The following is a 26,829-nucleotide window of genomic DNA, read 5'->3' as shown; positions in this document are numbered from 1 at the left end:
TCCTTGTATTTAGCATCCTGCAAAAACGGTCGGTGTGATTAACTCCCCCCGCGGCCCTTTTCCATGTACGCCTCCTGCCGAGCCCTCTCCGCTGTGATTGGTCAGTCACACTCCGGAGGACTCTCGAAATGCTGGCCAGCGCTGCCGAGGCCCACCTCCTCATTTTTCTTTTGCAGCGACTGCTGCCTGGTGCTTGCTCTCTTTAAGAAAGATGAACAAAGTTAACTATATCTCACACCCAGACAAACATTTTCTTGGGGTCATTGCTCAATGTCATTGCTCAGGGCTCATATCCGAATGCATGAACCATAATATTTCATACCTTAGCATCGTTTATCATGGGTATCCCACATTATGGTTGTTTTTTACATATAAACAACTTCCTTGTGGCCTACATAACATGTAATGGTGGTTCTTTGGTCAAAATTTTGCATTGATTATGTTTTACAGACCATCTTTAAGATGAGATAAGATAAGATCCTGACTGTCTCTTCAGGATGCAGCTTTTTTATGTGGGATCCACTTCGACAGCATTTTTTTCCCCACCATCTTTGTTGTAGTTTTTAGCGTTGCTATTACGAGTCTACTGACAAATATAAGTTTGAACCTATGTTCATTTTGACAACATTTCTTAATTTTGTTTTAGTCATAGTCTTTCGATGAAAATGCATTATAGTTATTTTAGTAATCTAAATTGATTTAGTTTTAGTCTAGTTTTAGTCGACTCCAATTACAGTAAATTCCGTTGACTAAAATATAAAGTATAAAGTATTTACATACACAAAGTTGTATACATTTGGAATAACTTAAATAAATCGTACTTCAACTATGACATTAAATAACTAACTATGTTCTGTTCTAAAATGTAATGTGTACATTTTCTAATGTAGGTGACGTAGGTTTACTATTTATTTTGACAATTATGACCAAACAAAAAAATATCACTGATCGAAAGGATTTTTTTTTTTTTTTTTAAAACATTCTCAACGCCAGTATACAGTGCATGAAAATATGTTTGCATGTATTATAGTCATGTGAAGAAAGAAATTAGTTTTACTCTATATTGTGTAGGACAGGGGTCGGCAACCTTTACCACTCAAAGAGCCATTTTGGCAAGTTTCACAAATTAAAGAAAATAATGGGATCCACAAAAAAAAAAATTAATTTAAAATGAAAAACACAGTATACAAAGCTTTAATTGCTTTGTGCTATGTTAACCAGGGGTCTCAGACACACGCACCGGCACGCACTTTAATATGGAAATTTGATGTCAGTGCGGCCCGCAAGATTTGAATCAATGGCGCTTGATAGCGTCATACTTGCCAACCCTCTCATTATTTCCGGGAGACTCCCGAATATCAGGGAGTGATGGCACTGCCTTTGGTGCCCTCTACAGCCTGCCCAAACAGTGTATCTGCTCGGCCACATGTAGAATGCAGCTTCAGCTTGCTCAAGTAAGTGACAGCAAGGCGTACTAGCTCAGCAGCCACACAGCTTACACTGACGGTAGCCGTACCGTATAAAACAACTTTAACACTGTTACGTTACAAATATGTGCCACACTTTGAACCCACACCAAAAAAGAATGACAAACACATTTCTGGAGAACATCTGCACTGTAACACAACATAAACACAACACAATAAATACCCAGAATCCCATGCAGCACTAACTCTTCCACTCAACCGACGCACGGGGGGGGGGGGGGTTGATGTGTGGGGGGGTTTGGTGGTAGCGGGGTTGTATAATCTAGACCGGAAGAGTTAGGGCTGCATGGGATTCTGGGTATTGGTTGTGTTGTGTTTACGTTGTGTTACAGTGGGATGTCCTCCAGAAATGTGTTTTTCATTCTTTTTGGTGTGGGCTCACAGTGTGGCGCATATTTGTAACATAACAGTGTTAAAGTTGTTTTATACGGTACGGCTACTGTCAGTGTAAGCTGTGTGGCTGATGACTAAGTACGCTTTGCTGTCTCCTACGTGTGCAAGTAAAAGCTACATACAACATGTGGCCGGGCTGGCACGCTGTTTGTAAGTAAATGCTATAGAGGACAATTATTGCAGTGCAATTAGGGCACGCCCTTAATTTAGTAATTAGAGTGAAAATAGGATTATATTTGCCCTGGGAGTTATCTAGGAGAGGCACTGAGATCCATAAATCTCCTGGTAAAATCGGGGGGGTCGACAAGTATGCAGCTGAGCCGCATCAGAGTGGTCAAAGAGCCGCATGCGGCTCCGGAGCCGCGGGTTGCCGACCCCTGGTGTAGGATATACTTTTTAAAAAAAAAAACTTTTGTTTATCCCACAATGGGGAAATTACCTTGTTAAACAAAAGAAGTTAAACAAAATGAAAAAACAAAAAAAATAGTAATAAATACTACATATTGCTCACTAATATGTATAGATAGAAGATAAAATACAACAAAAAAACTTGAAAAATGACAATTGCTTATTAAATTGGCGGGCAATGTTGCCTAGGCCTGGGCCAATAACACATTTTGGGGCTCAAATATACACACAACTAAAACAATAAATAAAATGGGTAAATTTAAGTATTGACAAACAAAGTGCACTTCAAATTTGAACATGTAGGCAGAGGTAGAGTTGTACATTACTTAACTGACAATCAAGTTAGGACATTTTTACATAAAAGTGCAGAGTAACAATATAAACACTACAGTATAAGCAAATGCATTAGTATAAGTCATATGAAAAGCACATTAAGTCTGACAGATTCCGAGTGAGTAAACACCAACATGACATGACTAATGTCTAACGTTTGCAGCACTTTTAGAAATGCTAGTTTTTCTACAATATTAAATGGCAGCATGTCTTTGGCGATGTGTTTACCCACACTTTCTGTGAGCTTACACTTGTTGTACTGTTATGTTTACACTGACCTGGCTTGTTCACCAAACACAAAGTGAGTGTGGACTGATTTCGTCTCCGTCAACATTTTCGTCTCATTTTTATTTGTTGGCTAAATTGACAATTAATTTCGACATTGTTTTAGTCAACGCGCATTTGTTGTGACTAGTTATCGTCCTGTTTTAGTCATGGAGAAATAGGCTGTTAACGATAACTAAGACGAACATTTTTAGTCAACAAAATGAACACTGGTTTGAACTATACGCTGCTTTGTATTAAAAATGGCAAAAATTAATAAAATGGCAAAATGGTATTGACTACCACGCGGACTACATAGGCGGACTCGCGCAAAGCACTTTGGGTAAATATATACCATACATGGATAATCCGCTGACGTCAATGACGTGGAAAACGTCACAGGACAGAGCAAATTCCAAATGGCTTGTTTGGCGGACGTATGAAGGAAGGCAATATTATTTTATAAATATCTTCAGTGGGTATGTTTTATTTTATAATTAAATTTTTTTTGTCATAAAAAAATACAATCATGTGTGCTTACGGACTGTATCCCTGCAGACTGTATTGATCTATATTGATATATAATGTAGGAACCAGAAATATTAATAACAGAAAGGGAGGGAGGTTTTTTTGGGTTGGTGCACTAATTGTAAGTGTATCTTGTGTTTTTATGTTGATTTAATAAAAAATAAAAAACAAGTTTTATTATTATTATTATTTTTTTATTTCTTGTGCGGCCCGGTACCAATCGATCCACGGACCGGTATCGGGCCGCGGCTCGGTGGTTGGGGACCACTGTACTAGAGCACCACTGTACTAGAGCAGTGGTTCTCAAATGGGGGTACTTGAAGGTATGCCAAGGGGTTGGGGTTGGGCGGGGTTTGGTGGTAGCGGGGTGTATATTGTAGCGTCCCGGAAGAGTTAGTGCTGCAAGGGATTCTGGGTACTTGAAGGTATGCCAAGGGGTACGTGAGATTTTTTTTAAATATTCTAAAAATAGCAACAATTCAAAAATCCTTTATAAATATATTTATTGAATAATACTTCAACAAAATATGAATGTAAGTTCATCAAACTGAACATAAAATCAAGTAGGCTATTCCATTCATTACCATAAAGCCAGAGTTTCTCCCCATGCCATGATGGTTTTGACCCTCACTAAAATGTCTGTCAAAAAGAACTGTGAAAAGAAATGCAACAATGCAATATTCAGTGTTGACAGCTAGATTTTTTGTGGACATGTTCCATAAATATTGATGTTAAAGATTTATTTTTTGTGAAGAAATGTTTAGAATTAAGTTCATGAATCCAGAAGGATCTCTATTACAATCCAAAAAGTTGATGATTACTTCAATGTGTAGAAATCTTTATTTATAATTGAATAACTTGTTTATTTTTCAACAAGTTTGTAGTTATTTTTATATCTTTTTTTTCTAAATAGTTCAAGAAAGGACCACAACAAATGAGCAATATTTTGCACTGTTATACAATTTAACAAATCAGAAACTGATGACATAGTGCTGTATTTACTTATTTATCTCTTTTTTTCCACCAATAATGCTTTGCTCTGATTAGGGGGTACTTGAATTAAAAAAATGTTCACAGGGGGTACATCACTGAAAAAAGGTTGAGAACCACTGTACTAGAGCATACTTGCCAACCTTGAGACCTCCGAATTCAGGAGATGTGGGGGGGGGGGGCGAGGTTGGGGTTGGGCGGGGTTTCGTGGTAGCGGGGTGTATATTGTAGCGTCCCGGAAGAGTTAGTGCTGCAAGGGATTCTGGGTATTTGTTCTGTTGTGTTTATGTTGTGTTACGGTGCGGATGCTGTCCCAAAATGTGTTTGTCATTCTTGTTTGGTGTGGGGTTCACAGTGTGGCGCATATTTGTAACAGTGTTAAAGTTGTTTATACGGCCACCCTCAGTGTGACCTGTATGTCTGTTGCATAAAGCCGTAGATATTAAGTGAATAGGCCGGCACGCAAAGGCAGTGCCTTTAAGGTTTATTGGCGCTCTGTACTTCTCCCTACGTCCGTGTACACAGCGGCATTTTAAAAAGTCATAAATTATTACTTTTTGAAACCGATAATCTTGAAACCGATACCGATAATTTTCCGATATTACATTTTAAAGCATTTATCGGCCGATAATATCGGCAGTTCGATATTATCGGGCATCCCTATTCAGGACTTATGCAGATCCCAAAGACACAACAGCAGGTACTAATAGGCAAGAAAAAATTGTTTTGCATAATACAGCTCCTTTAAACACACACAAAAGCACCGAAAATTGATAGCATTGGGTACTGATATCAATTCCAAGGTACCAGGAATGGTGACTATATGTGAAAGGTACTATCCCTAACTGTTACTGGGCAATAACTCTTTTCCAGCGCTGCCAGGAATGGTTACTAATGTTAAAGGTACTATCCCTGACTGTTACTGGGCAATAACTCTTTCCCAGCGCTGCACAAGTGATGGGTGGACAGTGGAGAATCAGTAAATATTCAAAGCAGTGTTCACATTAGAAATGATGCAGAAGAGTCACTGATTATGTATCGTGACAAAGATATTTGCTCCAATTTAATTCTTTTGATAAGAAGATTTGTTGCTTGACCAGACGGATTATGCGCCTTGAATCTCCCCCGCTCGTGCTGGGATGGGACCGGTCCATACGTCCCGTCAGGGAGTTGAGGGACAATAGGCTTTGGGGGTGGGGTAGGTTTGCTGTTTCCATTAACAGGATTTGTACGCCTCCCCCAGAATGATCACGCCTCTTCTCTTAGGAACGCTAATTTAGCCTGTCGACCTCGATTGTAACTCCATGGTACAGTTTGTGTCTTTCACACCGTGTTACACGTCCACGCGACACTTTGCAACATTCGTCCGTCACAGTCGAGCAGCACCCGAGCCGCCTGATCCTGATTGGATTAGAGCGAGAAGCTGGTGATTATCGAAGGCGGCCCAACCTGTTGGAAAGGATTTAACACAGACAGGACTAGTGATGGGTATCGTTTTTATTTTAACGGATACTTCAAAAACGGTGCCCGGATGGAACTTAAGAAATGGAAAAAAAAATTTATCTTTATGGAATTTTTTTACATTTAAGTTAAACAAACCAGTAATTGAAATACTTATGAATTAAATACCAAGTAATACAGTACATTCAAGAATAAAAAATTAAATCCACAACAAATTCTCATCATAGTTGCAGCAATTAGGAGAATGGAGAACATGCACATGAACATGCTCACAATTCAGCACTCATTTTTAGTTCCTTTTCTCACTCCATGCAAAGAATCAATCGCGAGACAACAAGATGGCGCAACAAACGTGATCGTGTGCTGTTACCTGATTGGCTGTTAACATGTCACCCGCACTCGCGTTGCTTGGTTACCAGAAAACAAGTGCCTTTGTTCATGCAACAAACCTTGCTTCGCAACTTCGTTTTTCTTCTGATAAAGAAAAAAAAAAAATTGAACGTTTTATTGAACACATTTTTTATTGATATTGATTACATGTTGATTAGGGGTGTCCGATAATATCAGACTGCCGGTATTATCGGTTCGATAAATGCTTTAAAATGTATTATCGGTATCGGTTTCAAAAAGTCAAATTTTTAGCTTTTTAAATCGCAGCTGTGTACACGGACGTAGGGAGAAGTACAGAGCGCCAATAAACCTTAAAGGCACTACCTTTGCGTGCCGGCCCAGTCACATAATATCTACGGCTTTTCACACACACAAGTGAATGCCATTCATACTTGGTCAACAGCCATACATGTCACACAGAGGGTGGCCATACAAACAACTTTAACACTGGTACAAATATGCGCCACACTGTGAACCCACACACCAAACAAGAATGACAAACACATTTCGGGAGAACATCCGCACCGTAACACAACATAAACACAACAGAACAAATACCCAGAACCCCTTGCAGCACTAACTCTTCCGGGACGCTACAATATACACCCCTCGCTATCCCCCCCCGACCCCCACCTCAACCCCGCCTCCGTCCACCTCAATCTCCTCATAGTCTCTCTCAGGGAGAGCATGTCCCAAATTCCAAGCTGCTGTTTTGAGGCTTAAAAAAAAAAAAAGCACTTTGTGACTTCAATAATAAATATGGCAGTGCCATGTTGGCACTTTTTTCCATAACTTGAGTTGATTTATTTTGGAAAACCTTGTTACATTGTTTAATGCAGGGGTCACCAACCTTTTTGAAACCAAGAGCTACTTCTTGGGTACTGATTAATGCGAAGGGCTACCAGTTTGATACACACTTAAATAAATTGCCAGAAATAGCCAATTTGCTCAATTTACCTTTAACTTTGTTATTATTAATAATTAATTATATTTATCTTTGTGGAAACACTGATCATCTTAATGATTTCTCACAATAAATATATATAGAAACAGATAAATATCAATATGCAACACTTTATTTTTATATTTTCTCTAAGTGCACATTTTTCTAATTGAACATTTTCAAATAATCACTTCTAAGACAGTCTTGTGAAATCACAATATCCCATTTTAACTAGCTAGCCACTAACATTTTTTAACAAATCATGAATTACTTTGCACCATGTTTGTACAAATAATAACTCATGTAAAATACAAAAATCAACTCTCAAATTTTTAAATAAATCATGTCACACTTTGAACTGGACACCAAATCTGTTATCTGTTTCTTTGTCAGTTAGTGAAGACCAAGTCTTTAAAATATTTTCTAGGATTTTCAAATTCTATTTGAGTTTTGTCTCTCTTAGAATTAAAAATGTCGAGCAAAGCGAGACCAGCTTGCTAGTAAATAAATAAAATTTAAAAAATAGAGGCAGCTCACTGGTTAGTGCTGCTATTTGAGCTATTTTTAGAACAGGCCAGCGGGCGACTCATCTGGTCCTTACGGGCTACCTGGTGCCCGCGGGCACCGCGTTGGTGACTCCTGGTTTAATGCATCCAGCGGGGCATCACAACAAAATTAGTCATAATAATGTGTTAATTCCACGACTGTATATATCGATATCGGTTGGTATCGGGAACTAAGAGTTGGACAATATCGGAATATCGGATATCGGTAAAAAAGCCATTATCGGACATCTCTAATGCTGATAGATGTTTATTGCCCAGTCGTATGCTGTTGGCGTGTTAAGGTTGTTACAAGACGTTACTTGTAAAATGTCATCTTCAAGAACTTGTTACAGAGGGGCTGAGTCTGCATTTATTTAGCACCAAAATAAGGCTTCTTCTTTTTTTGGTCCGGTTACTACCAGTTACGTAGGCACCAATCCCCATCCCTCGACAGGACCAAATACCGTATTTTTCAGACTATAAGTCGCAGTTTTTTTTCATAGTTTGGCCGGGGGAGCGACTTATACTCAGGAGCGACTTATGTGTGAAATTATTAACACATTACCATAAAATATCAAATAATATTATTTAGCTCATTCACGTAAGAGACTAGACGTATAAGATTTCATGGGATTTAGCGATTAGGAGTGACAGATTGTTTGGTAAACGTATAGCATGTTCTATATGTTATAGTTATTTGAATGACTCTTACCATAATATGTTACGTTAACATACCAGGCACGTTCTCAGTTGGTTATTTATGCCTCATATAACGTACACTTATTCAGCCTGTTGTTCACTATTCTTTATTTATTTTAAATTGCCTTTCAAATGTCTATTCTTGTTGTTGGCTTTTATCAAATAAATTTCCCCCAAAAAATGCGACTTATACTCCAGTGCGACTTATATATGTTTTTTTTCCTTCTTTATTATGCATTTTCGGCCGGTGCGACTTATACTCCGGAGCGATTTATACTCCGAAAAATACGGTACAAGACGTTACTTGTACAATGTCATCGTCAAGAACTTGTTACAGAGGGTCTGAGTCTGCATTTATTTAGCACCAAAATAAGGCTTCTTCTTTTTTTGGTCCGGTTACTACCAGTTACGTAGGCACCAATCCCCATCCCTCGACAGGACCAAATATACCCGATCCATTCTCCTGATGCATCTTCATCATCGTTGTCACAACGCCAATGTGGATCCATGATTAATTGACTGGAAATATCAATTACATTGAATCTTGCCAAGGGACAATACCACAGAAAGTCCAGTAGAGTAGGGGTGTGACGAGGGTGAGACGCTTTTTTTCATGAGTTGAACAGCTACTGTGGTGTTTATGTCCAAGCAGAAGCAGCTACAACTGCCATCACACAAGTTCATCGTGATAGCACAGCGCTTTTGGATATGACTCGATACCCGCAGCAGCAATCTGTCATAGCAGCAGATCTCACAGCTTAGAAATAAACAAAACAATCAGTGATATACGCTTGACGGCTGCCATAGAAGACTTTGTAAAGCTGCTGCATCTTTTAGGACATCAGTGCTGTGTGAGCGGAAAAGCTTGTATCGCTGTATAGATGTACAGACAAATAAACATATGGAGGATGCCAGGTGGCGTGCTAAAAATGTGCTCATAGAGAAATATGCAAGAATGCCATAAATCACTGACATCTTTTTCCACATGCAGAAATTGTGGACGGTAATGGCAAGATGACTTTGGGGATGATCTGGACCATCATCCTCCGCTTCGCCATCCAAGACATTTCAGTGGAAGGTAACCACAATATGTTCAAATATGGCCACTGTGAGAGTGCAATCTGTCCACAAAGAAACAAAGTCCTTCTTGTCCACCTCAGAGACGTCTGCCAAAGAGGGTCTCCTGCTGTGGTGCCAGAGGAAGACGGCGCCCTACAAGAACGTCAACATTCAGAACTTTCACATCAGGTAAATCTCTGTTCCTTTTTACATCCCGAACCCTTACAACTAGAGATAAATACTTTAAAATGTAAAATCGGAAATTATCGGTATCGTTTTTTTTATTATCGGTATAGTTTTTTAATTTTTAATTTTTTTAAATTTTTTTTTAAATCAACATAAAAAACACAAGATACACTTACAATTAGTGCACTAACCCAAAAAACCTCCCTCCCCCATTTACACTCATTCACACTCATTCACACAAAAGGGTTGTTTCTTTCTGTTATTAATATTCTGGTTCCTACATTATATATCAATATATATCAATACAGTCTGCAAGGGATACAGTCCGTAAGCACACATGATTGTGCGTGCTGCTCGTCCACTAATAGTACTAACCTTTAACAGTTAATTTTACTCATTTTCATTAACTCTAGTCTATAAAATCCACTACACCTCCCTGATACCGAAGTACATGTCAAACTACTTCCTTAACGTAAATGACCGCCATAACCACAACACCAGGGGGAGCTCCACTAACCACGTTAAACCCAGATTCCGAACTAACAAAGGTCTTAACTCATTCTCTTTCTATGCCACATCAATGTGGAATGCGCTCCCAACAGGTATAAAAGAAAGGGCATCTCTATCCTCCTTCAAAAACAGCAATAAAAGTTCACCTCCAGGCAGCTAGAACCCTAAACTAACACCCTCCCCGGATCCCGGATTGCTAATAATCAAGTGTAAACAATCGAATGCAGATACTTTTTCTTATGCCTTCTGATCTCTCTCTCTCTCTCTCTCTCTCTCTCTCTCTCTCTCTCTCTCTCTCTATGTCCACTACTTGCTGTCCATATCCTACCCCCCCCCCCCCCTCCACACCCCTGATTGTAAATAATGTAAATAATTCAATGTGATCATCTTGTGTGATGACTGTATTATGATGATAGTATATATCTGATAGTATATATCTGTATCATGAATCAATATACCGGTAAGTGGACCCCGACTTAAACAAGTTGAAAAACTTATTCGGGTGTTACCATTTAGTGGTCAATTGTACGGAATATGTACTTCACTGTGCAACCTACTAATAAAAGTCTCAATCAATCAATCAAATTACTAGTTTCTATGTAACTGTTTTTATATTGTTTTACTTTCTTTTTTATTCAAAAAAATGTTTTTAATTTATTTATCTTATTTTATAATTTAAAAAAAAAAAGGACCTTATCTTCACCATACCTGGTTGTCCAAATTAGGCATAATAATGTGTTAATTCCACAACTGTATATATCGGTATCAGTAATTAAGAGTTGGACAATATCGGAATATCGGATATCGTCAAAAAGCCATTATCGGACATCCCTACTTACAACTATAAAAAAAAAAAAGATTAATCAGTAGAGATTCGTACCTTTCACATTTAACTAATATTGTCCAAAATACCTACCCGGGTTCCAGTCCCACGAGTCCCGCAGGGGTGCGCATAATGTCCAAAACACACCCAGCAATGGTGCACAGGAAGGCGGGGAAGAAGAGGGGAAAAGGCGGCCAAAATGGTCGCCAAAAAAATAAATAAATATATAATAAAAAATGTTTTTAAAAAAGGGCAGCACAAAATAGAGGGTAGATCCAGCAGAAAATGGGCATTGTAAACAAAGAGAGGTAGCTAACATGGAAGCGGTGGGACAAATAACGGATACGGTACCATTTCCCGGTACCTGGAAATAAATACCGGTACACAACTGTAAGAATTTTCTATTTTCTGTAATTAATCTTTATGTGGTCATAAAGATGAATTGTTTCATAATAAAATCTAATTAATTTCCAGTTGTTATATCCTGTTTTCTTACACCTCTGTGTGTCATTTGCAGGTATTACATAGTAGCCTTTGCATGCAGTTGCAATTCCAATACATTAGATGGCAGTAGTGCAGGGTTTTCGCCAGATTACCGACATACCTGTGACGATGGGGGCGTCGCTAATTGCGTGGTCAACATGAAGTCATATTAGTTGCATAATATGCGACGATGCATGTATTTTCTTTAAAAAGGCAAAAAAAAAAAATGTATATACACAGTCAAAAACTAATCTGTGTTATTAATACTTAATATTAACATATAGGGTTGTACGGTATACCGGTATTAGTATAGTACCGCGAAAGTACCGGTCCGCCCCGCCACCCCACATATGACCAATGTATGATCCTGCAACGACTTGGTATCGGATTGATACCCAAATTTGTGGTATTATCCAAAACTAATATAAAGTATCAAACAGAAGAATAAGTGATTATTACATGTTAACAGAAGTGTAGATAGAACATGTTAAAAGAAAAAGTAAGCAGATATTAACAGTAAATGAACAAGTAGATTATAAATTCATTTTCTACCACTTGTCCTTAATAATTTGGACAAAATAATAGTATGTAAAATGACACCATATGTTACTGCATATGTCAGCAGACTAATTAGGAGTCTTTGTTTGTTTACTTACTAATAAAAGAAAAGTTGTCTTGTATGTTCACTATTGTCATGATCCGTGGCCAGGATCATGTTTTGTTATTTTCCGTTAGTTTTGGACTCCCTTAATTCCTGTTTGTGCACCTCTGGGTTTGTTTTAGTTTCCATGGGGATTAATTGGGTTCACCTGCCTCTGGTTAGTGGTCGGCACGCTCACCTGCTGTCGACCACTAATCAGAGAGCTATTTATTCACCTTTCTCGCCACGTTCACTCTGGCTTCATTGTTTGCTTCATGGAAGAGTTACGTTAGTATTTCTTGACTCCGAGTTTATGCTTCCTGTGCTAAGAGGTAACCTTAGCTTCCCGTGTGATTGGCACGTTTTCCTTCTGCTTGTTTTCTGTTTTTGGTACGTCTTTGATTTTCGAAGATTAGATCATGTTCCTACCTGCATGCCTTGTCCGGAGTAGTCCGTCTGCATCCCGGGAGAATGAACCCCGCAGAAAGATGCGACCCCCCACATGTAACAACTAGGGATGTCCGATAATGGCTTTTTGCCGATATCTGATATTCCGATATTGTCCAGCTCTTAATTACCGATACCGATATCAACCGATACCGATGTATACAGTCGTGGAATTAACACATTATTATGCCTAATTTGGACAACCAGGTATGGTGAAGATAAGGTCCTTTTTAAAAAAAAATAAAAAAATAAAATAAGATAAATAAATAAATTAAAAACATTTGCTTGATTAAAAAAGAAAGTAAAACAATATAAAAACAGTTACATAGAAACTAGTAATTAATGAAAATGAGTCAAATTAACTGTTAAAGGTTAGTACTATTAGTGGACCAGCAGCACGCACAATCATGTGTGCTTACGGACTGTATCCCTTGCAGACTGTATTGTTATATATTGAATATACAGAATATTAATAACAGAAAGAAACAACCCTTTTGTGTGAATGAGTGCAAATGGGGGAGGGAGGTTTTTTGGGTTGGTTTACTAATTGTAAGTGTATCTTGTGTTTTTTATGTTGATTTAATAAAAATAAAAAAAATAAAAATAAAAAACGATACAGATAATAAAAAAAACGATACCGATAATTTCCGATATTACATTTTAAAGCATTTATCGGCCGATAATATCTCTAGTAACAACTATTTTATTTAAGGACAAACTTGCAATAAGAAACATATGTTTAATGTACCGTAAGATTTTTTGTTAAAATAAAGCCAATAATGCAATTTTTGTGGTCCCCTTTATTTAGAAAAGTACCGAAGATTATCGAAATAATTTTGGTACCAGTACCAAAATATTGGTATCGGGACAACAGTATTAACATTTATTTTTTTATATTATTTAATTTTGCTCTATTTTTTAATTGTTGATGCTTATTGTACAATGTACTTTATTGAGAATTCTTCAGGTTTCTAAAGACTTTTTTAATCCTTTTAAGTGACTTTTTCTTTATTAAAAACCACCTGTCAAGTTTCAAAACGGACGAGACGTCACGCGCGACAAATGTATCAAAACATGGTACCAAGAGTGTACTAATCTGAATGGCATCACACTACTTGGTGAAACGGAATACTCCACACCTCCATGACTTTTGAAATGTACTGTTTAGATGGAATTGCTAGTTTGGCACAGAAAGATCACAAACAGAAGATGTGACAGTGGCAGTTTGGCAGCTAGCAAGCTTGGTTCCTATTAGCTTGTATTGCGTCATTTAGTTTGCTTGAAAAGGCAAGATTTCATGAATTGCTGTGATATAAAGGTGATCATTCCCAAACTGTTGCCAGCGGCCTTAAGGCTGCATTGAACACCATAAGCTGACATAAACTAAACTAACACACAGAAGGCAAATAAAGACGTGTTTGCCTCTTTACTGTATACAAACATTGAGTAGAATGTCTAAAAATCAACATTTCATGTGGTTTGAGAGCGTGTGTGACTTCATCGTCTAATTGTCTTCCTCTTGGCCGCAGCTTTTGAAATGGAAAAAAGATGTCATTTATTTGAGGTTGAACTTGAAATAACCCAGGATTAGACAGATCTAAATATGCATTGGTGCAAATGCAACAGTACATTATACCTTCAGGTTTCTGTCAGAATTGTATTTTAAATATGTAATTATAAGTACATAGTGTGTTGTTGTGCTGCAAATAAGTAAATAAAAAAATATAGTGTGTAATTGTACTTGTAAATATGCCAAAAAAAGAAAATAGTGCATAGTTGTACTTAATTATTTAAGTTAAAGAACAAAGGTTTTAATTGTACTGTAAATAGAGTATGTAAATAAAAGAACAGAGTGTGCATTTGTACTGTACATATGTAAATAAAAGAACAGAGTGTTTAGTTGTACTATTAATATGTAAAATAAAAGAATATAATGTGTAATTGTACTGTAATTGTCTACATAAAGAACAGAGTGTGTAATTGTACTGTTAATACGTAAAAACAAGAATATAATATTTAATTGTTGCTGCAAATATGTCAATAAAGAACATAGTGCATAGTTGTACCGGTACCTAAATATTGAAATAGAAGAACATAGTATTCAATTGTACTATACATAGGTAAATAAAAGAACATTGTGTAAATAAAAGAACATAGAGTGTGCAGTTGTACTGTAATTATGTAAATAAAAGAACAAAGTGTGTAATTACACTGTAAATATGTAAATAAAAGAACAAAGTGTGTAATTACACTGTAAATATGTAAATAAAATAACAGAGTGTGCAGTTGTACTGTAAAGTTGTAAATAAAAGAACAAAGTGTGTAATTACACTGTAAATATGTAAATAAAAGAACAAAGTGTGTAATTACAATGTAAATATGTAAATAAAAGAACAAAGTGTGTAATTACAATGTAAATATGTAAATAAAAGAACAAAGTGTGTAATTACAATGTAAATATGTAAATAAAAGAACATAGTGTGCAGTTGCACTGTAAATATGTCAACAGATACCTAGCGTAGTTGTACTCTAAAGGTAGTGTGTAAGTGTACTGTAAATATATAAATAAATGTACATAGTGTGTATACTGTAATTGTACTGTAAATATGTAAAAAAAAAAAAAAAACTCGTGTGTAATTAACCTGTACATATGTAAATAAAATAACCTAGTGTGTAATTGTACTGTAAATATCAAAATCAAAGAATATACTATACTCTGTAATTGTACCGTAAATATGTTAAATGAAATAAGGAGGTTGCCTACAGCCACAGCTGTTCATACAAAAGTGTTATTTTAAATGAGAGGTTATTTGGTTATTTTTTTCATCTTCAGAGACCCAATAATTAGTTTGATGAAGTCTCAAAGACTACTGAAAATGTTGTATCTTAATTGAGTTGAAAGTATACTCTGTGTTGTCGTGGCAACACAAAAATGCTGCCACAATAGCGTGTAGACAGGTGAAGGTAAACGTTAACCACTTCTTCTCTCCAATGGTCCTCAGCTGGAAAGATGGTTTGGGTTTCTGCGCGCTCATTCATCGGCACCGCCCTGAGCTGATTGACTATGGAAAACTACGCAAGGTAACACAACACAACAATATGAATGAGTACTTGTATTTGATGGAAACACACTGCAGTTGTGATACACGATGCTCGTGTGTGCCGTTGTCAGGACGACCCCATGACCAACCTGAACACGGCCTTCGACGTGGCCGAGAAGTACCTGGACATCCCCAAGATGTTGGATGCAGAAGGTGAAAAATACTTTAAAATGAACACACATTCATTTTGAATATGAGGATGAAGTAAATCATTATGCAATATGAAGTATTTTCCACCATTTTCCATTCTTTTAAAAGTTGCTATATATCTAATTATAAGTTTATAGTTTTTATCTGTGTTTCAAAATATGCTTTTATTCTTAGATTATAGATGAAAAATGGTTGCTGTAATTGAAATCTAATGTGTACATGAGGTTCATAGTAAAACTTTTTATATGAAATATGTAAATCAGTCATATATGGCAGTGGTCCCCACAAGAAATTAAAACATTTTTTTTTTTAATGTTTTTTTTTTTTTTAATTAAATCAACATAAAAAACACAATGATTGTATTTCTTTATGACAAAAAAATAAAAAAATTAAAAAATACCATAACACCCCCCGTCCCCCTCCACGGTCCGTGGGACAAATTTTCAAGCGTTGACCGGTCCGCAGCTACAAAAAGGTTGGGGACCACTGATATATGGAATATGCTGTAAAGCAGGATTCTGGAAAACAACAAAATTACCTGTTGGTATTTCAACTTTACTTTCTTCAATTTGAATTTGAATTGCAATTCTACTTCCTGTTTACAACCTCAATTCATTGAATTGAGAATTGGGATGTTTTGGGATTTTTTCAAAGTTTTTTTTAAATTTATTTTTGAAAATTCTGAATCAATTTAGAATTATATAAATAAGAATCAGGATTCGAATCAATTATTTTGTGCACCCATATTAATTTGTATCATGTAATAATCTGAGTTATGGTATGTTATGTTATGTTATGTTGTGTTATTTCCTGTAAGCAAAACCTCATTATACACCCCAAGTTACTGTTTTAACTTTAATAATGATTTGGAGTGCATGAGAAAGTGGAGCGGATATTGTATCTCTCTTTGACCACATGCTCATGTATGAACAAGGTTTTTGTACAACACAAAAGCTACACAAACAACGTTGTAATAGTGCTAAACTGCTGAGTCAGCATTTATAGTGCTGATTTTTAACAACAGTATGACAAGAGTAGCACACCTGGCTTTCTCTACAACATTTTATAGCGCATGCAGAGCTAGATAAAGCTGCTGGGATGCTGACCACTCGTCATATTTCAAATGCAGCTACTGCCATCTTGTGGACTTCATTAACACAACATAAAGAATGATGTTTGATGTTAAAGTCAAAGTACCAATGATTGTCATACACACACTAGGTGTGGTGAAATTATTCTCTGCATTTCACCCATCACCCCTTGATCACCCCCTGGGAGGTGAGGGGAGCAGTGAGCAGCAGCGGGGGCCGCGCCCGGGAATCATTTTTGGTGATTTAACCCCCAATTCCAACCTTTGAGGCTAAGTGCCAAGCAGGGAGGTAATGGGTCCAGTTTTTATAGTCTTTGGTATGACTCGATGACTCGGCCGGGGTTTGAACTCACGACCTACCGATCTCAGGGCGGACACTCTAACCACTAGGCCACTGAGCAGTTGTTTGACCTACTTAGACATCATGGCGGTTATAGGAGACCAGGCAGCTAATTAACAAAGCGTTAATTGGAGCAATTTGTAAGTGTTTATAAAAGTGTGATGATATGGATGGTCTTCCCTTTCAAGCTCATTTGGACGCCACTTCCTGAGTTCTACTTCCTGTTTGGTGGTTGATGAGTGCTTTGATGTAACACCCTCAAATAATGAAACCCCGCCCCCCACCTCCCACCCTGACCTCCTCTGTTCCCCGCAGACATTGTGGGCACTGCCCGTCCAGACGAGAAGGCCATCATGACCTACGTGTCTAGCTTCTACCACGCCTTCTCGGGCGCCCAGAAGGTATCCTAGGATGCGGCGTCTCCTTCCTCCTTCCTCCTCCTTCCTGCTCCCTTGTCTTCCCTCCCTCAGGTGTTCTAACGATGACACTTTCTCTCTGCAGTGCACACGCTCCCCTGCAGGGGCCGCTCTCTCTCTCTGCATGTTGTCACCACCAAATGCATGATGGGAACCACCTTATTTTAACTCAGAGGCCACAACCTCCACGTCTGTCTGTCCGTTTGCTCGCCGTGGGGACTCCTAAGATTCAGACCCGACTAGGCGTCCACTGCTGTAATCAGAGCCAAAAGTGTTTATTTTAGAGCTATGCTCGTTACGGCGGAGACACACATCAGCCATCAGTCTTCTGCGCATCCATCCATTCATCTATCCATTTATCCATCAGACATCCATCCATCAATGCATTCATCCATCCATCAATCCCTCCTTTTAACCTTCGATCCATCCATGCATCTGTCCATCAATGCATCTATCCATTCAGCCATCAACACATCCATTATCCCTCCTTTCATCCATCAGGGCATCCATCCATCCATTCAGTCATCCATCATTGCATCATCCATCCCTTTTTTTATCCATCAATGCATCCATCAGTGCGTCTATCCTCCCTCCTTTCATCCATCAGGGCATCCATCCATCAATGGATCCGTCCTTCCCTCCTTTTATCTATTGAACCATCCATGCGTCTGTCCATCAATACATCCATCCATTTGTCTATCGATGCAACCATCATTCCTCCATTCATCCATCAGGGCATCTATCCATCAATGGATGCATTGATCCCTACCTTTATCCATCGATCATTCATGCATCACTCCACCAATGCATCCACCCATTTATCCATTATTCCATGAATGCATCCATCCCTCCTTTTATCCACCGATCACCCATGCATCTGTTCATCGATGCATCCATCCATCCCTCCTTTTATCCACCGATCACCCATGCATCTGTTCATCAATGCATCAATCCATTCATCCATCAATGCATCATCCATACCTTCTTTTATCAGTCCATCCATCCATGCATCTGTCCATCAATACATCAATCCATTCATCAATGGATCCGTCCAGCCCTCCTTTTATCTATTGAACCATCCATGCATCTGTCCATCAATGCATCCATCCATTTGTCTATCAATGCAACCATCTTTCCTCCATTCATCCATCAGGGCATCTATCCATAAATGCATCCATCCAGCCATCAATGGATGCGTTTATCTCTTACTTCATCCATCGATCATTCATGCATCAGTCCACACATGCATCCATCCATTTAGCCATTATTCCATCAGTGCATCCATCCATCCCTCCTTTTATCCATCGATCATCCATGCATCTGTTCATCAATGCATCAATCCATTCATCCATCAATGCGTCATCCATCCCTTCTTTTATCCGTCCATCCATCTATGCATCTATCCATCAATCCATTCATCCATCAATGCATCCATCATCCCTCCATCAATGGATCCGTCCATCCCTCCTTGTATCTATTAAACCATCCATGCATCTGTCCATCAATGCATCCATTCATTTGTCTATCAATGCAACCATCATCCCTTCATTCATCCATCAGGGCATCTATCCATAAATGCATCCATCCATCAATGGATGCGTTTATCCCTTCGTTCATCATCCATCCCTTCTTTTATCAGTCCATCCATGCATCTGTCCATCAATACATCCATCCATTCATCCATCAGGGCATCTATCCATAAATGCATCCATCCATCAATGGATGCGTTTATCCCTTCGTTCATCACCCATCCCTTCTTTTATCAGTCCATCCATGCATCTGTCCATCAATACATCCATCCATTCATCCATCAGGGCATCTATCCATAAATGCATCCATCCATCAATGGATGCGTTTATCCCTTCGTTCATCATCCATCCCTTCTTTTATCAGTCCATCCATGCATCTGTCCATCAATACATCCACCCATTCATCCATCACTGCATCCATCCTCCCTCCATCAGGGCATCCATCCATCATTGGATCCATCCATCAATGGATCTGTACATCCCTCCCTTCATCCATTGATCCATCCATGCATCCATTCATTAATGCATCCATCATCTCTCTATTCATCCATCAGGACAGCCATCCATCATCAATAGATCCGTCTATACCTTCCTTCATCCATCGATTCATCCATGCATCTGTCTATCAATGCATTCATCCATCCAATTATCCATTAATGCATCCATTTATCCATCCATCATCAATGGATCTCTCCATTCCTTCCTTCATCCATCGGTTCATCCATGCATCAGTCTATCGATGCATTCATCCATCCAATTATCCATTAATGCATCCATTTATCCATCCATCCATTCATCCTTCAATGTAGCCATCCATCCCGCCATTCATCCATCTATCCATATATTAATTATCAATGCATTCATCCATCCATTCATCCATCAGTGCATCCATACATCATTGCATCCATCCATCCATCCTCTATTCATTCATCAATGTATCCATCCATGCATGAATCAATGCATACATTCACCTATCCATTAATGTATCCATCATCCATCCATGCAGCCATCCATCCTGCATAGTTAAAGGTGACACTTGAAAGTAGATTCAAGACTTTTATGTATCCAGTGTGAGATCAATTCCCTTTGTTCTTCCCAGTCACAAATTGATTGACAGGCGGCAGTCTATGATGTAAGCCAGCTTGGATAGGCTCCAGCTCCTGTTGTGACCCAGAACTGGGTATGCGTTATTGGGATTATATGCTATTGATTAGTTTGAAAAGAACATTTCTGCTGAGCTTCTCCTATGGACAAACCACAGACAGACTGGAGACCCTTGTGCCTTCTGCTGGCCCCTTTTTGTCTTGTCTTTGCACACTTTTACTCTCTTTTTTTTGTGCCTCTCTCTCTCTCTCCTCTCGTGGGTTTTTTCTCCTCCCCGCCTCCTCTGTTCCTGTGACCGAGCAGATATCATTAGCACCTTGAGGCCAGACGAGAAGGTCGTCATGACTTATGTGTCGTGTTACTACCACGCCTTCTCAGGCAAGCAGAAGGTGAGAGATGACGAGAAGACTCGTTGTTTGTGCTAATATTTAGTTGTTTGTGACCCACCAAAGGAGTTCTATACAATTCAAGTAAGAAAGTAGCTCCAGGTCCCATGTCTGAGTATTTTAAATTACATTTTTAATAGTGTATTAAAGGCCTACTGAAACCCACTACTTCCGACCACGCAGTCTGATAGTTTATATATCAATGATGAAATCTTAACATTGCAACACATGCCAATACGGCCGGGTTAACTTATAAAGTGCAGTTTTAAATTTCCCGCGAAACTTCCGGTTGAAAACGTCTATGTATGATGACGTATGCGCGTGACGTCAATCGTTGAAACGGAAGTATTCGGACACCATTGAATCCAATACAAAAAGCTCTGTTTTCATCGCAAAATTCCACAGTATTCTGGACATCTGTGTTGGTGAATTTGTTTAATGAACAATGAAGACTGCAAAGAAGAAAGCTATAGGTGAGATCGGTGTATTAGCGGATGGCTGCAGCAACACAACCAGGAGGACTTTGACTTGGATAGCAGACGCGCTATCCGACGCTAGCCGCCGACCGCATCGATGATCGGGTGAAGTCTTTCGTCGCTCGGTCGATCACTAGAACGCAGGTGAGCACGGGTGTTGATGAGCAGATGAGGGCTGGCTGGCGTAGGTGGATAGCTAATGTTTTTAGCATAGCTCTGTGAGGTCCCGTAGCTAAGTTAGCTTCAATGGCGTCGTTAGCAACAGCATTGTTCAGCTTCGCCAGGCTGCAAAGCATTAACCGTGTAGTTACAGGTCCATGGTTTAATAGTATTGTTATTTTCTGTCTATCCTTCCAGTCAGGGGTTTATTTCTTTTGTTTTTATCTGCAGTTAAGCCTGATGCTATCACGTTAGCTCCGTAGCTAAAGTGCTTCGCCGATGTATTGTCGTGGAGATAAAAGTCACTGTGAATGTCCATTTCACGTTCTCGACTCTCATTTTCAAGAGGATATAGTATCCGAGGTGGTTTAAAATACAAATCTGTGATCCACAATAGAAAAAGGAGAAAGTGTGGAATCCAATGAGCCCTTGTACCTAAGTTACGGTCAGAGCGAAAAAAGATACGTCCTGCACTGCAGTCTAGTCCTTCACTCTCACGTTCCTCATCCACAAATCTTTCATCCTGGCTCAAATTAATGGGGTAATCGTCGCTTTCTCGGTCCGAATCGCTCTCGCTGCTGGTGTAAACAATGGGGAAATGTGAGGAGCCTTTCAACCTGTGACGTCACGCTACTTCCGGTACAGGCAAGGCTTTTTTTTATCAGCGACCAAAAGTTGCAAACTTTATTGTCGATGTTCTCTACTAAATCCTTTCAGCAAAAATATGGCAATATTGCGAAATGATCAAGTATGACACATAGAATGGATCTGCTATCCCCGTTTAAATAAAAAAATTCATTTCAGTAGGCCTTTAAAGTGTGCTAGATAGAGTGTAGAAAGTTTCAAAGTGCTTTTAGTAAACCGTACTGTATCTGTTACTTTGGGCGAAACTGCCCAAGGATAGGTGTGCCAGGCTTGTGGCATCATATTCAAAAAGACTTGAGGCTGTAATTGCTGCTAAAGGTACATCAACAAAGTATTGAGCAAAGGCTGGGAATACTTACATACTTTATTTATTTATAAAAAAAATTGGAGAAAAAAAACAACAAAAAACAATCACATTGTCATTACAGGGTATTGTCTGTAGAATTTTGAGGACAAAAATTTGCAATTTGCATCTTTGTGTTATTGGTGACTGTGGAGGTTGCCCTCCAGGGGGTTCTCTGGACCACCAAGCACCGACATGATATTCCGGTTCAGGTTCAATACAGTTTTATTTTTCAATAAAGTCTGTGGGTTACTTTCCAGCAATTGCCTTTTGTGGCTGTGACAGGCACGCTCTTGCTCTCACACCTGCTCCAACCACGTCTCTCCTCCCGGTTGCTGCTTATACAGAGCGACAGGTGATAAGATGGCCCACCTGGGCCATCTACGCACCTGTCGCTGACTTCGATGCCGGTCCTGGCACAGCCCGTTCCGCTGCAGGCCCGCAGGCCACGCCCCCCTCCACAGTGACCAAAAACATTTGTGTAATCTAATAACCAGGGCTGTCAAAGATATTGAGTTAATTTATGCGATGAATCACAAAATATCACATTAATCACGTTCTGTATATACACAGACTATTGCAATTTATTTTGCTTCTTTGCATTCTATCTATTCTAACAATAAATTAGCATTTTTGACCAAGTATTGGGGTCTTTTTTAATTTAATTGGAATTTTTGAGTTAATAGAAATCATGCTAAGCGAGATTATACTATTAGTAACACATGTGATTAATATGATTTTAAAAATGTATAGTTTGATAGCAATACAAATAACATCTTGATAATAATGATATAATTTAATTTTAACGTTCTGTGCGAGGGCCAAAAAAACAAGCTGTGGTGCGAAATTGGCCCCCTGGGCCGCACTTTGGACACTACAGACATTTTTGACTTTGTGGTTAAAAACGTATTGTGCCTGAAATGATCATAAAACTTGCTGGTTTGTTATTGTGCAAACTGCACTTTAAAAGTTCATTAAATATAAGATATTTGAGTTCAAACATTTGGCTCATTGATGGCCATTAAGGAGTGATGGTGGGTCCCTTAGCCAAAGCAGCTGAGAAGCACTGGTGTACACAATTCGTAGGAATAGGATGCAACTGACTATTTGAAAATGTTGTGTTTAGCAACTGTTAACATGAAAGAAAAGACTTAGTGCCTGATGTCCTAAAGGCTTGCGTGTACTAAAAACACAAAATTTAAAGCAAAGAAGCAAAATAGCGCAATCCATTTAGCGTGTTTGTCGTTGTATATGCGGAATACATGTGGATTATTAGAATGACCATAATAGTCGAAGGAGAAGCAAATATAAGGCTCGCAATATTATTTATCAAGACTGAAACTGTTTTGCGGTCGCTGTTTTTGCGTCTGTATTTAGTACGTCTGGAAGGTAGGTGCAAACTGGCACGTACGCATAAATGGCTGTGAGAAAGGAGGCGGTGCAAAGACAAACAATAGAGAGAAAATACAATGTATGTGTGCATACCAACATATTTGGACTGTCAGAAATATTTATTCAGAAATGTTATTTAATAATTGTCAGGTTCAAACACTGATGACATCTATTAAACAAGACAAGAAGCAAGGAATTAAACAGAGACAGAATACAATTTGTCTCAATGAGGCGAAACGCGTACACCTGTACCCTTGTACGGTGTCACCACGCTCTGACGAAAGATTGTACGCCTCCTCTTTTATTTGGACTTTCCCTGATTACATGACAACAGCTGTTTCTAAGGGAGGGGGGTCGTAAACAGCCATCGCCTTTGATTACAAAGCAGTTCAAAGAAAAAGGTCAGTTCAAAGAAAAGGTCGGAAACAGTTCAAAGAAAAGGTTGTAAAACAGTTCAAAGAAGAGGTGCCTGGAGGGGAGTCAGGCCCTGCTTCCTCTCTGCTTTGTAGATCTCGGGTCAAGACAAAATCTTCCTGAGGATTACAATAAAAGAAACAATTATTGTTTTTTTTATTTTTTTGTCATTAAAAAAATGCTATCATGTGTGCTTACGGACTGTATCCCTGCAGACTGTATTGATCTATATTGATATATAATGTAGGTGCACTAATTGTAAGTGTGTCTTGTGTTTTTTATGTTGATTTAAAAAAGTTAAAAAAATATTTTTTTCTTTTCTTTTTTTTTCTTTCTTGTGCGGCCCAGTACCAATCGATCCACGGACCGATACCGGGCCGCGGCCCGGTGGTTGGGGACCACTGTAGTAGATCAGTCGCAACACGCCCACTAATTGTACAAGTAATTTTATAATTTGCATATGCTATTATAGTTTGCACATGCTATTTAGCAGTTTAGATAAGACCCTTATAGTATTTAGTATTCAGTACACCAGTGATACTTTTGTTAGCTACAAAATGGTTGATTAAAAAGTCCAAAAGAGGACAGTTAGTTGAGTGTTGATGCTTTCCCTGACGTCAGAACAAAGTCATGTGTCGCTGTGTTTGCCAAACAAGTCCAGTGTGCAAACATTTGCTCACAGGAGCAAGACCCGCGCGTCGCCACTTTCCTTTTAAGGCATCTCGCCACTGCAGCACGTCTCTAAGCAAGGCAGAGTTTTCTCTCCTGCGGCCTGCGGGTGACAGTGGTGCTGATTCATTGCCAAAAGACATCTTTTAATCCTTCTGACTTTTCCAGCGAGGGATGCACTCTGTAAACAGGCTGGAAGAAACTCGGGGTGTGAATCTTAGAGCAACGAACAATACAATCCGATTCCGAGTCCTAGTGTGACGATTCCGTTCACAATCGATTCTCGATTCAAACCAATCCTCGCAATGTATTTTTTGGTATAATATTTATATTGAAACTTTTTCAAAACAGGTTACAGGTTAGAAAAGTTCCATCGGGTTGCATTGAGATGGCCTAAAAACGTCTAATTAAAAATAGATTCTTATTTTATTTTTTTATTATTTATATATGTGTGTGTATATATGGAAAAAACACAAGAGGCTATATCATCCCTACAAGCCTGTTTTGCAGGTTTCCCTGCTCGTCAGGGAAATCCCCTGACAAGCAAGCTTGTAGGGATGATATATATATATTTTTTTTATTTAGCTTTTATTTAACCTGGTAAAAATCCCATTGAGATCAAAGATCTCTTTTCCAAGGGAGACCTGGCCAAGAGGGCAGCAGCAAGGTTACATTAAAAACAGTAAACAACACATAAAACATCAAATGTCCAACATTAAAACTTGCTCACATGACACATGTGCATACAGACAAGATATAGCCTCTTGTATTTTTTCCTGACCTAACGTATATTCCGCTCTACCCCGGTATTGAGCACTGTATAACAAATAAACCACAGAAACCTCGACTATATGTGTGTATATATATATATTTGTGTGTGCGTTTATATGTACATATGTATATGTATACATATGTATGTATATATACATGTATTTATATATGCATGTATATATGTATATATATACATGTGTATATATATATATATACATTATTTATACATGTATTTATATATGCATGTATATATATACTTTATATATATATATATATATGTATATATATATATATATACTTTATATATATATATACTGTATATATATATATATATGTATATATATATATATATATATATATATATATATATATATATATATATATATATATATATATATATATATATATATATATATATATATATATATATATATATGTACACTGTATATGTATGTGGATGTACGGCGTGGCTCGGTGGGTAGAGCGTGCCAGCAACCTGAGGGTTCCTGGTTCGATCCGTTGTGTCCTTGAGCAAGACATTTCACCCTTGCTCCTGATGGGTCATGGTTAGGGCCTTGCATGGCAGCTCCTGCCATCAGTGTGTGAATGTCTGTATGTTCTCCAGGTGCGATGCTGGGGTGGGGAACGTGTGACCCGGGAAACATGTTTTAGCAGTATCATGCAGTATCATGCTTCAAACCCCACTTCGAAAAGCTGTGCACAACAAAACATGGTCATTGTAGCCATTAATCTTGACTTCCTTATTTTGAAAAACAAAAAAAAACGCACAAATTGTTTTAATAGTTTTGTGTTTAATATATTGTGCTCCTGAGCTAATGTTACTAATATTTGTATTTATTCATCATTATGTTTTGAGTTTTATTAGTTTAGTTTTTCAGTACCAATTGGTTCAAGTCGGTTAAAAAAATGTTTAATTTCAGGGGAATTGATGCACTCAAAATCTTTTTTGTTACAGACTAAACAACTATCTCTACTTATTTTTTTCTTCTTGTTTTGTTTTCCCTAATGTTAATAAGGATACAATGCTATGCAGAGGTGTACTTGTGACAATTTTGTAGACAAATTTATAGTCACGCGGAGAGTGGGTAGGGGAGTCGCAAAAATGTTTTCTTCTACCTAGGGCGGCGTAACAGAAAATAATTTAGAAGCCGTGTTTTACACGATGGTTTGACTGCATGTTGCTTTAACTTTAGTGCTCTCTTTTGACTCCGTCGTCATGGAAACTGATGAAAAC

General features: G+C 38.3%; 1 protein-coding gene across 4 annotated transcripts in view; it reads left to right on the top strand.

Moving 5' to 3' along the window:
* actn1 (actinin, alpha 1) overlaps window positions 1–26,829 on the top strand; it is a 118,012-nt gene that overhangs the window by 58,520 nt on the left and 32,663 nt on the right. For 3 of the 4 annotated variants that reach the window (XM_062041262.1, XM_062041260.1, XM_062041263.1), the window contains exons 4-8: window positions 9,433–9,519; window positions 9,602–9,689; window positions 15,592–15,670; window positions 15,762–15,843; window positions 17,586–17,671. In XM_062041262.1, coding sequence (XP_061897246.1) covers window positions 9,433–9,519; window positions 9,602–9,689; window positions 15,592–15,670; window positions 15,762–15,843; window positions 17,586–17,671 — 422 coding nt within the window. Of the gene's footprint in view, window positions 1–9,432; window positions 9,520–9,601; window positions 9,690–15,591; window positions 15,671–15,761; window positions 15,844–17,585; window positions 17,672–20,622; window positions 20,709–26,829 lie in introns of all 4 variants that reach the window. The other variant, XM_062041261.1, reaches the window with a different exon arrangement.

Source organism: Entelurus aequoreus, linkage group LG03 (assembly GCF_033978785.1).
Source record: "Entelurus aequoreus isolate RoL-2023_Sb linkage group LG03, RoL_Eaeq_v1.1, whole genome shotgun sequence".
Taxonomy (NCBI): Eukaryota; Metazoa; Chordata; class Actinopteri; order Syngnathiformes; family Syngnathidae; genus Entelurus; species Entelurus aequoreus.
This window is presented reverse-complemented; position numbering and strand designations above follow the sequence as displayed.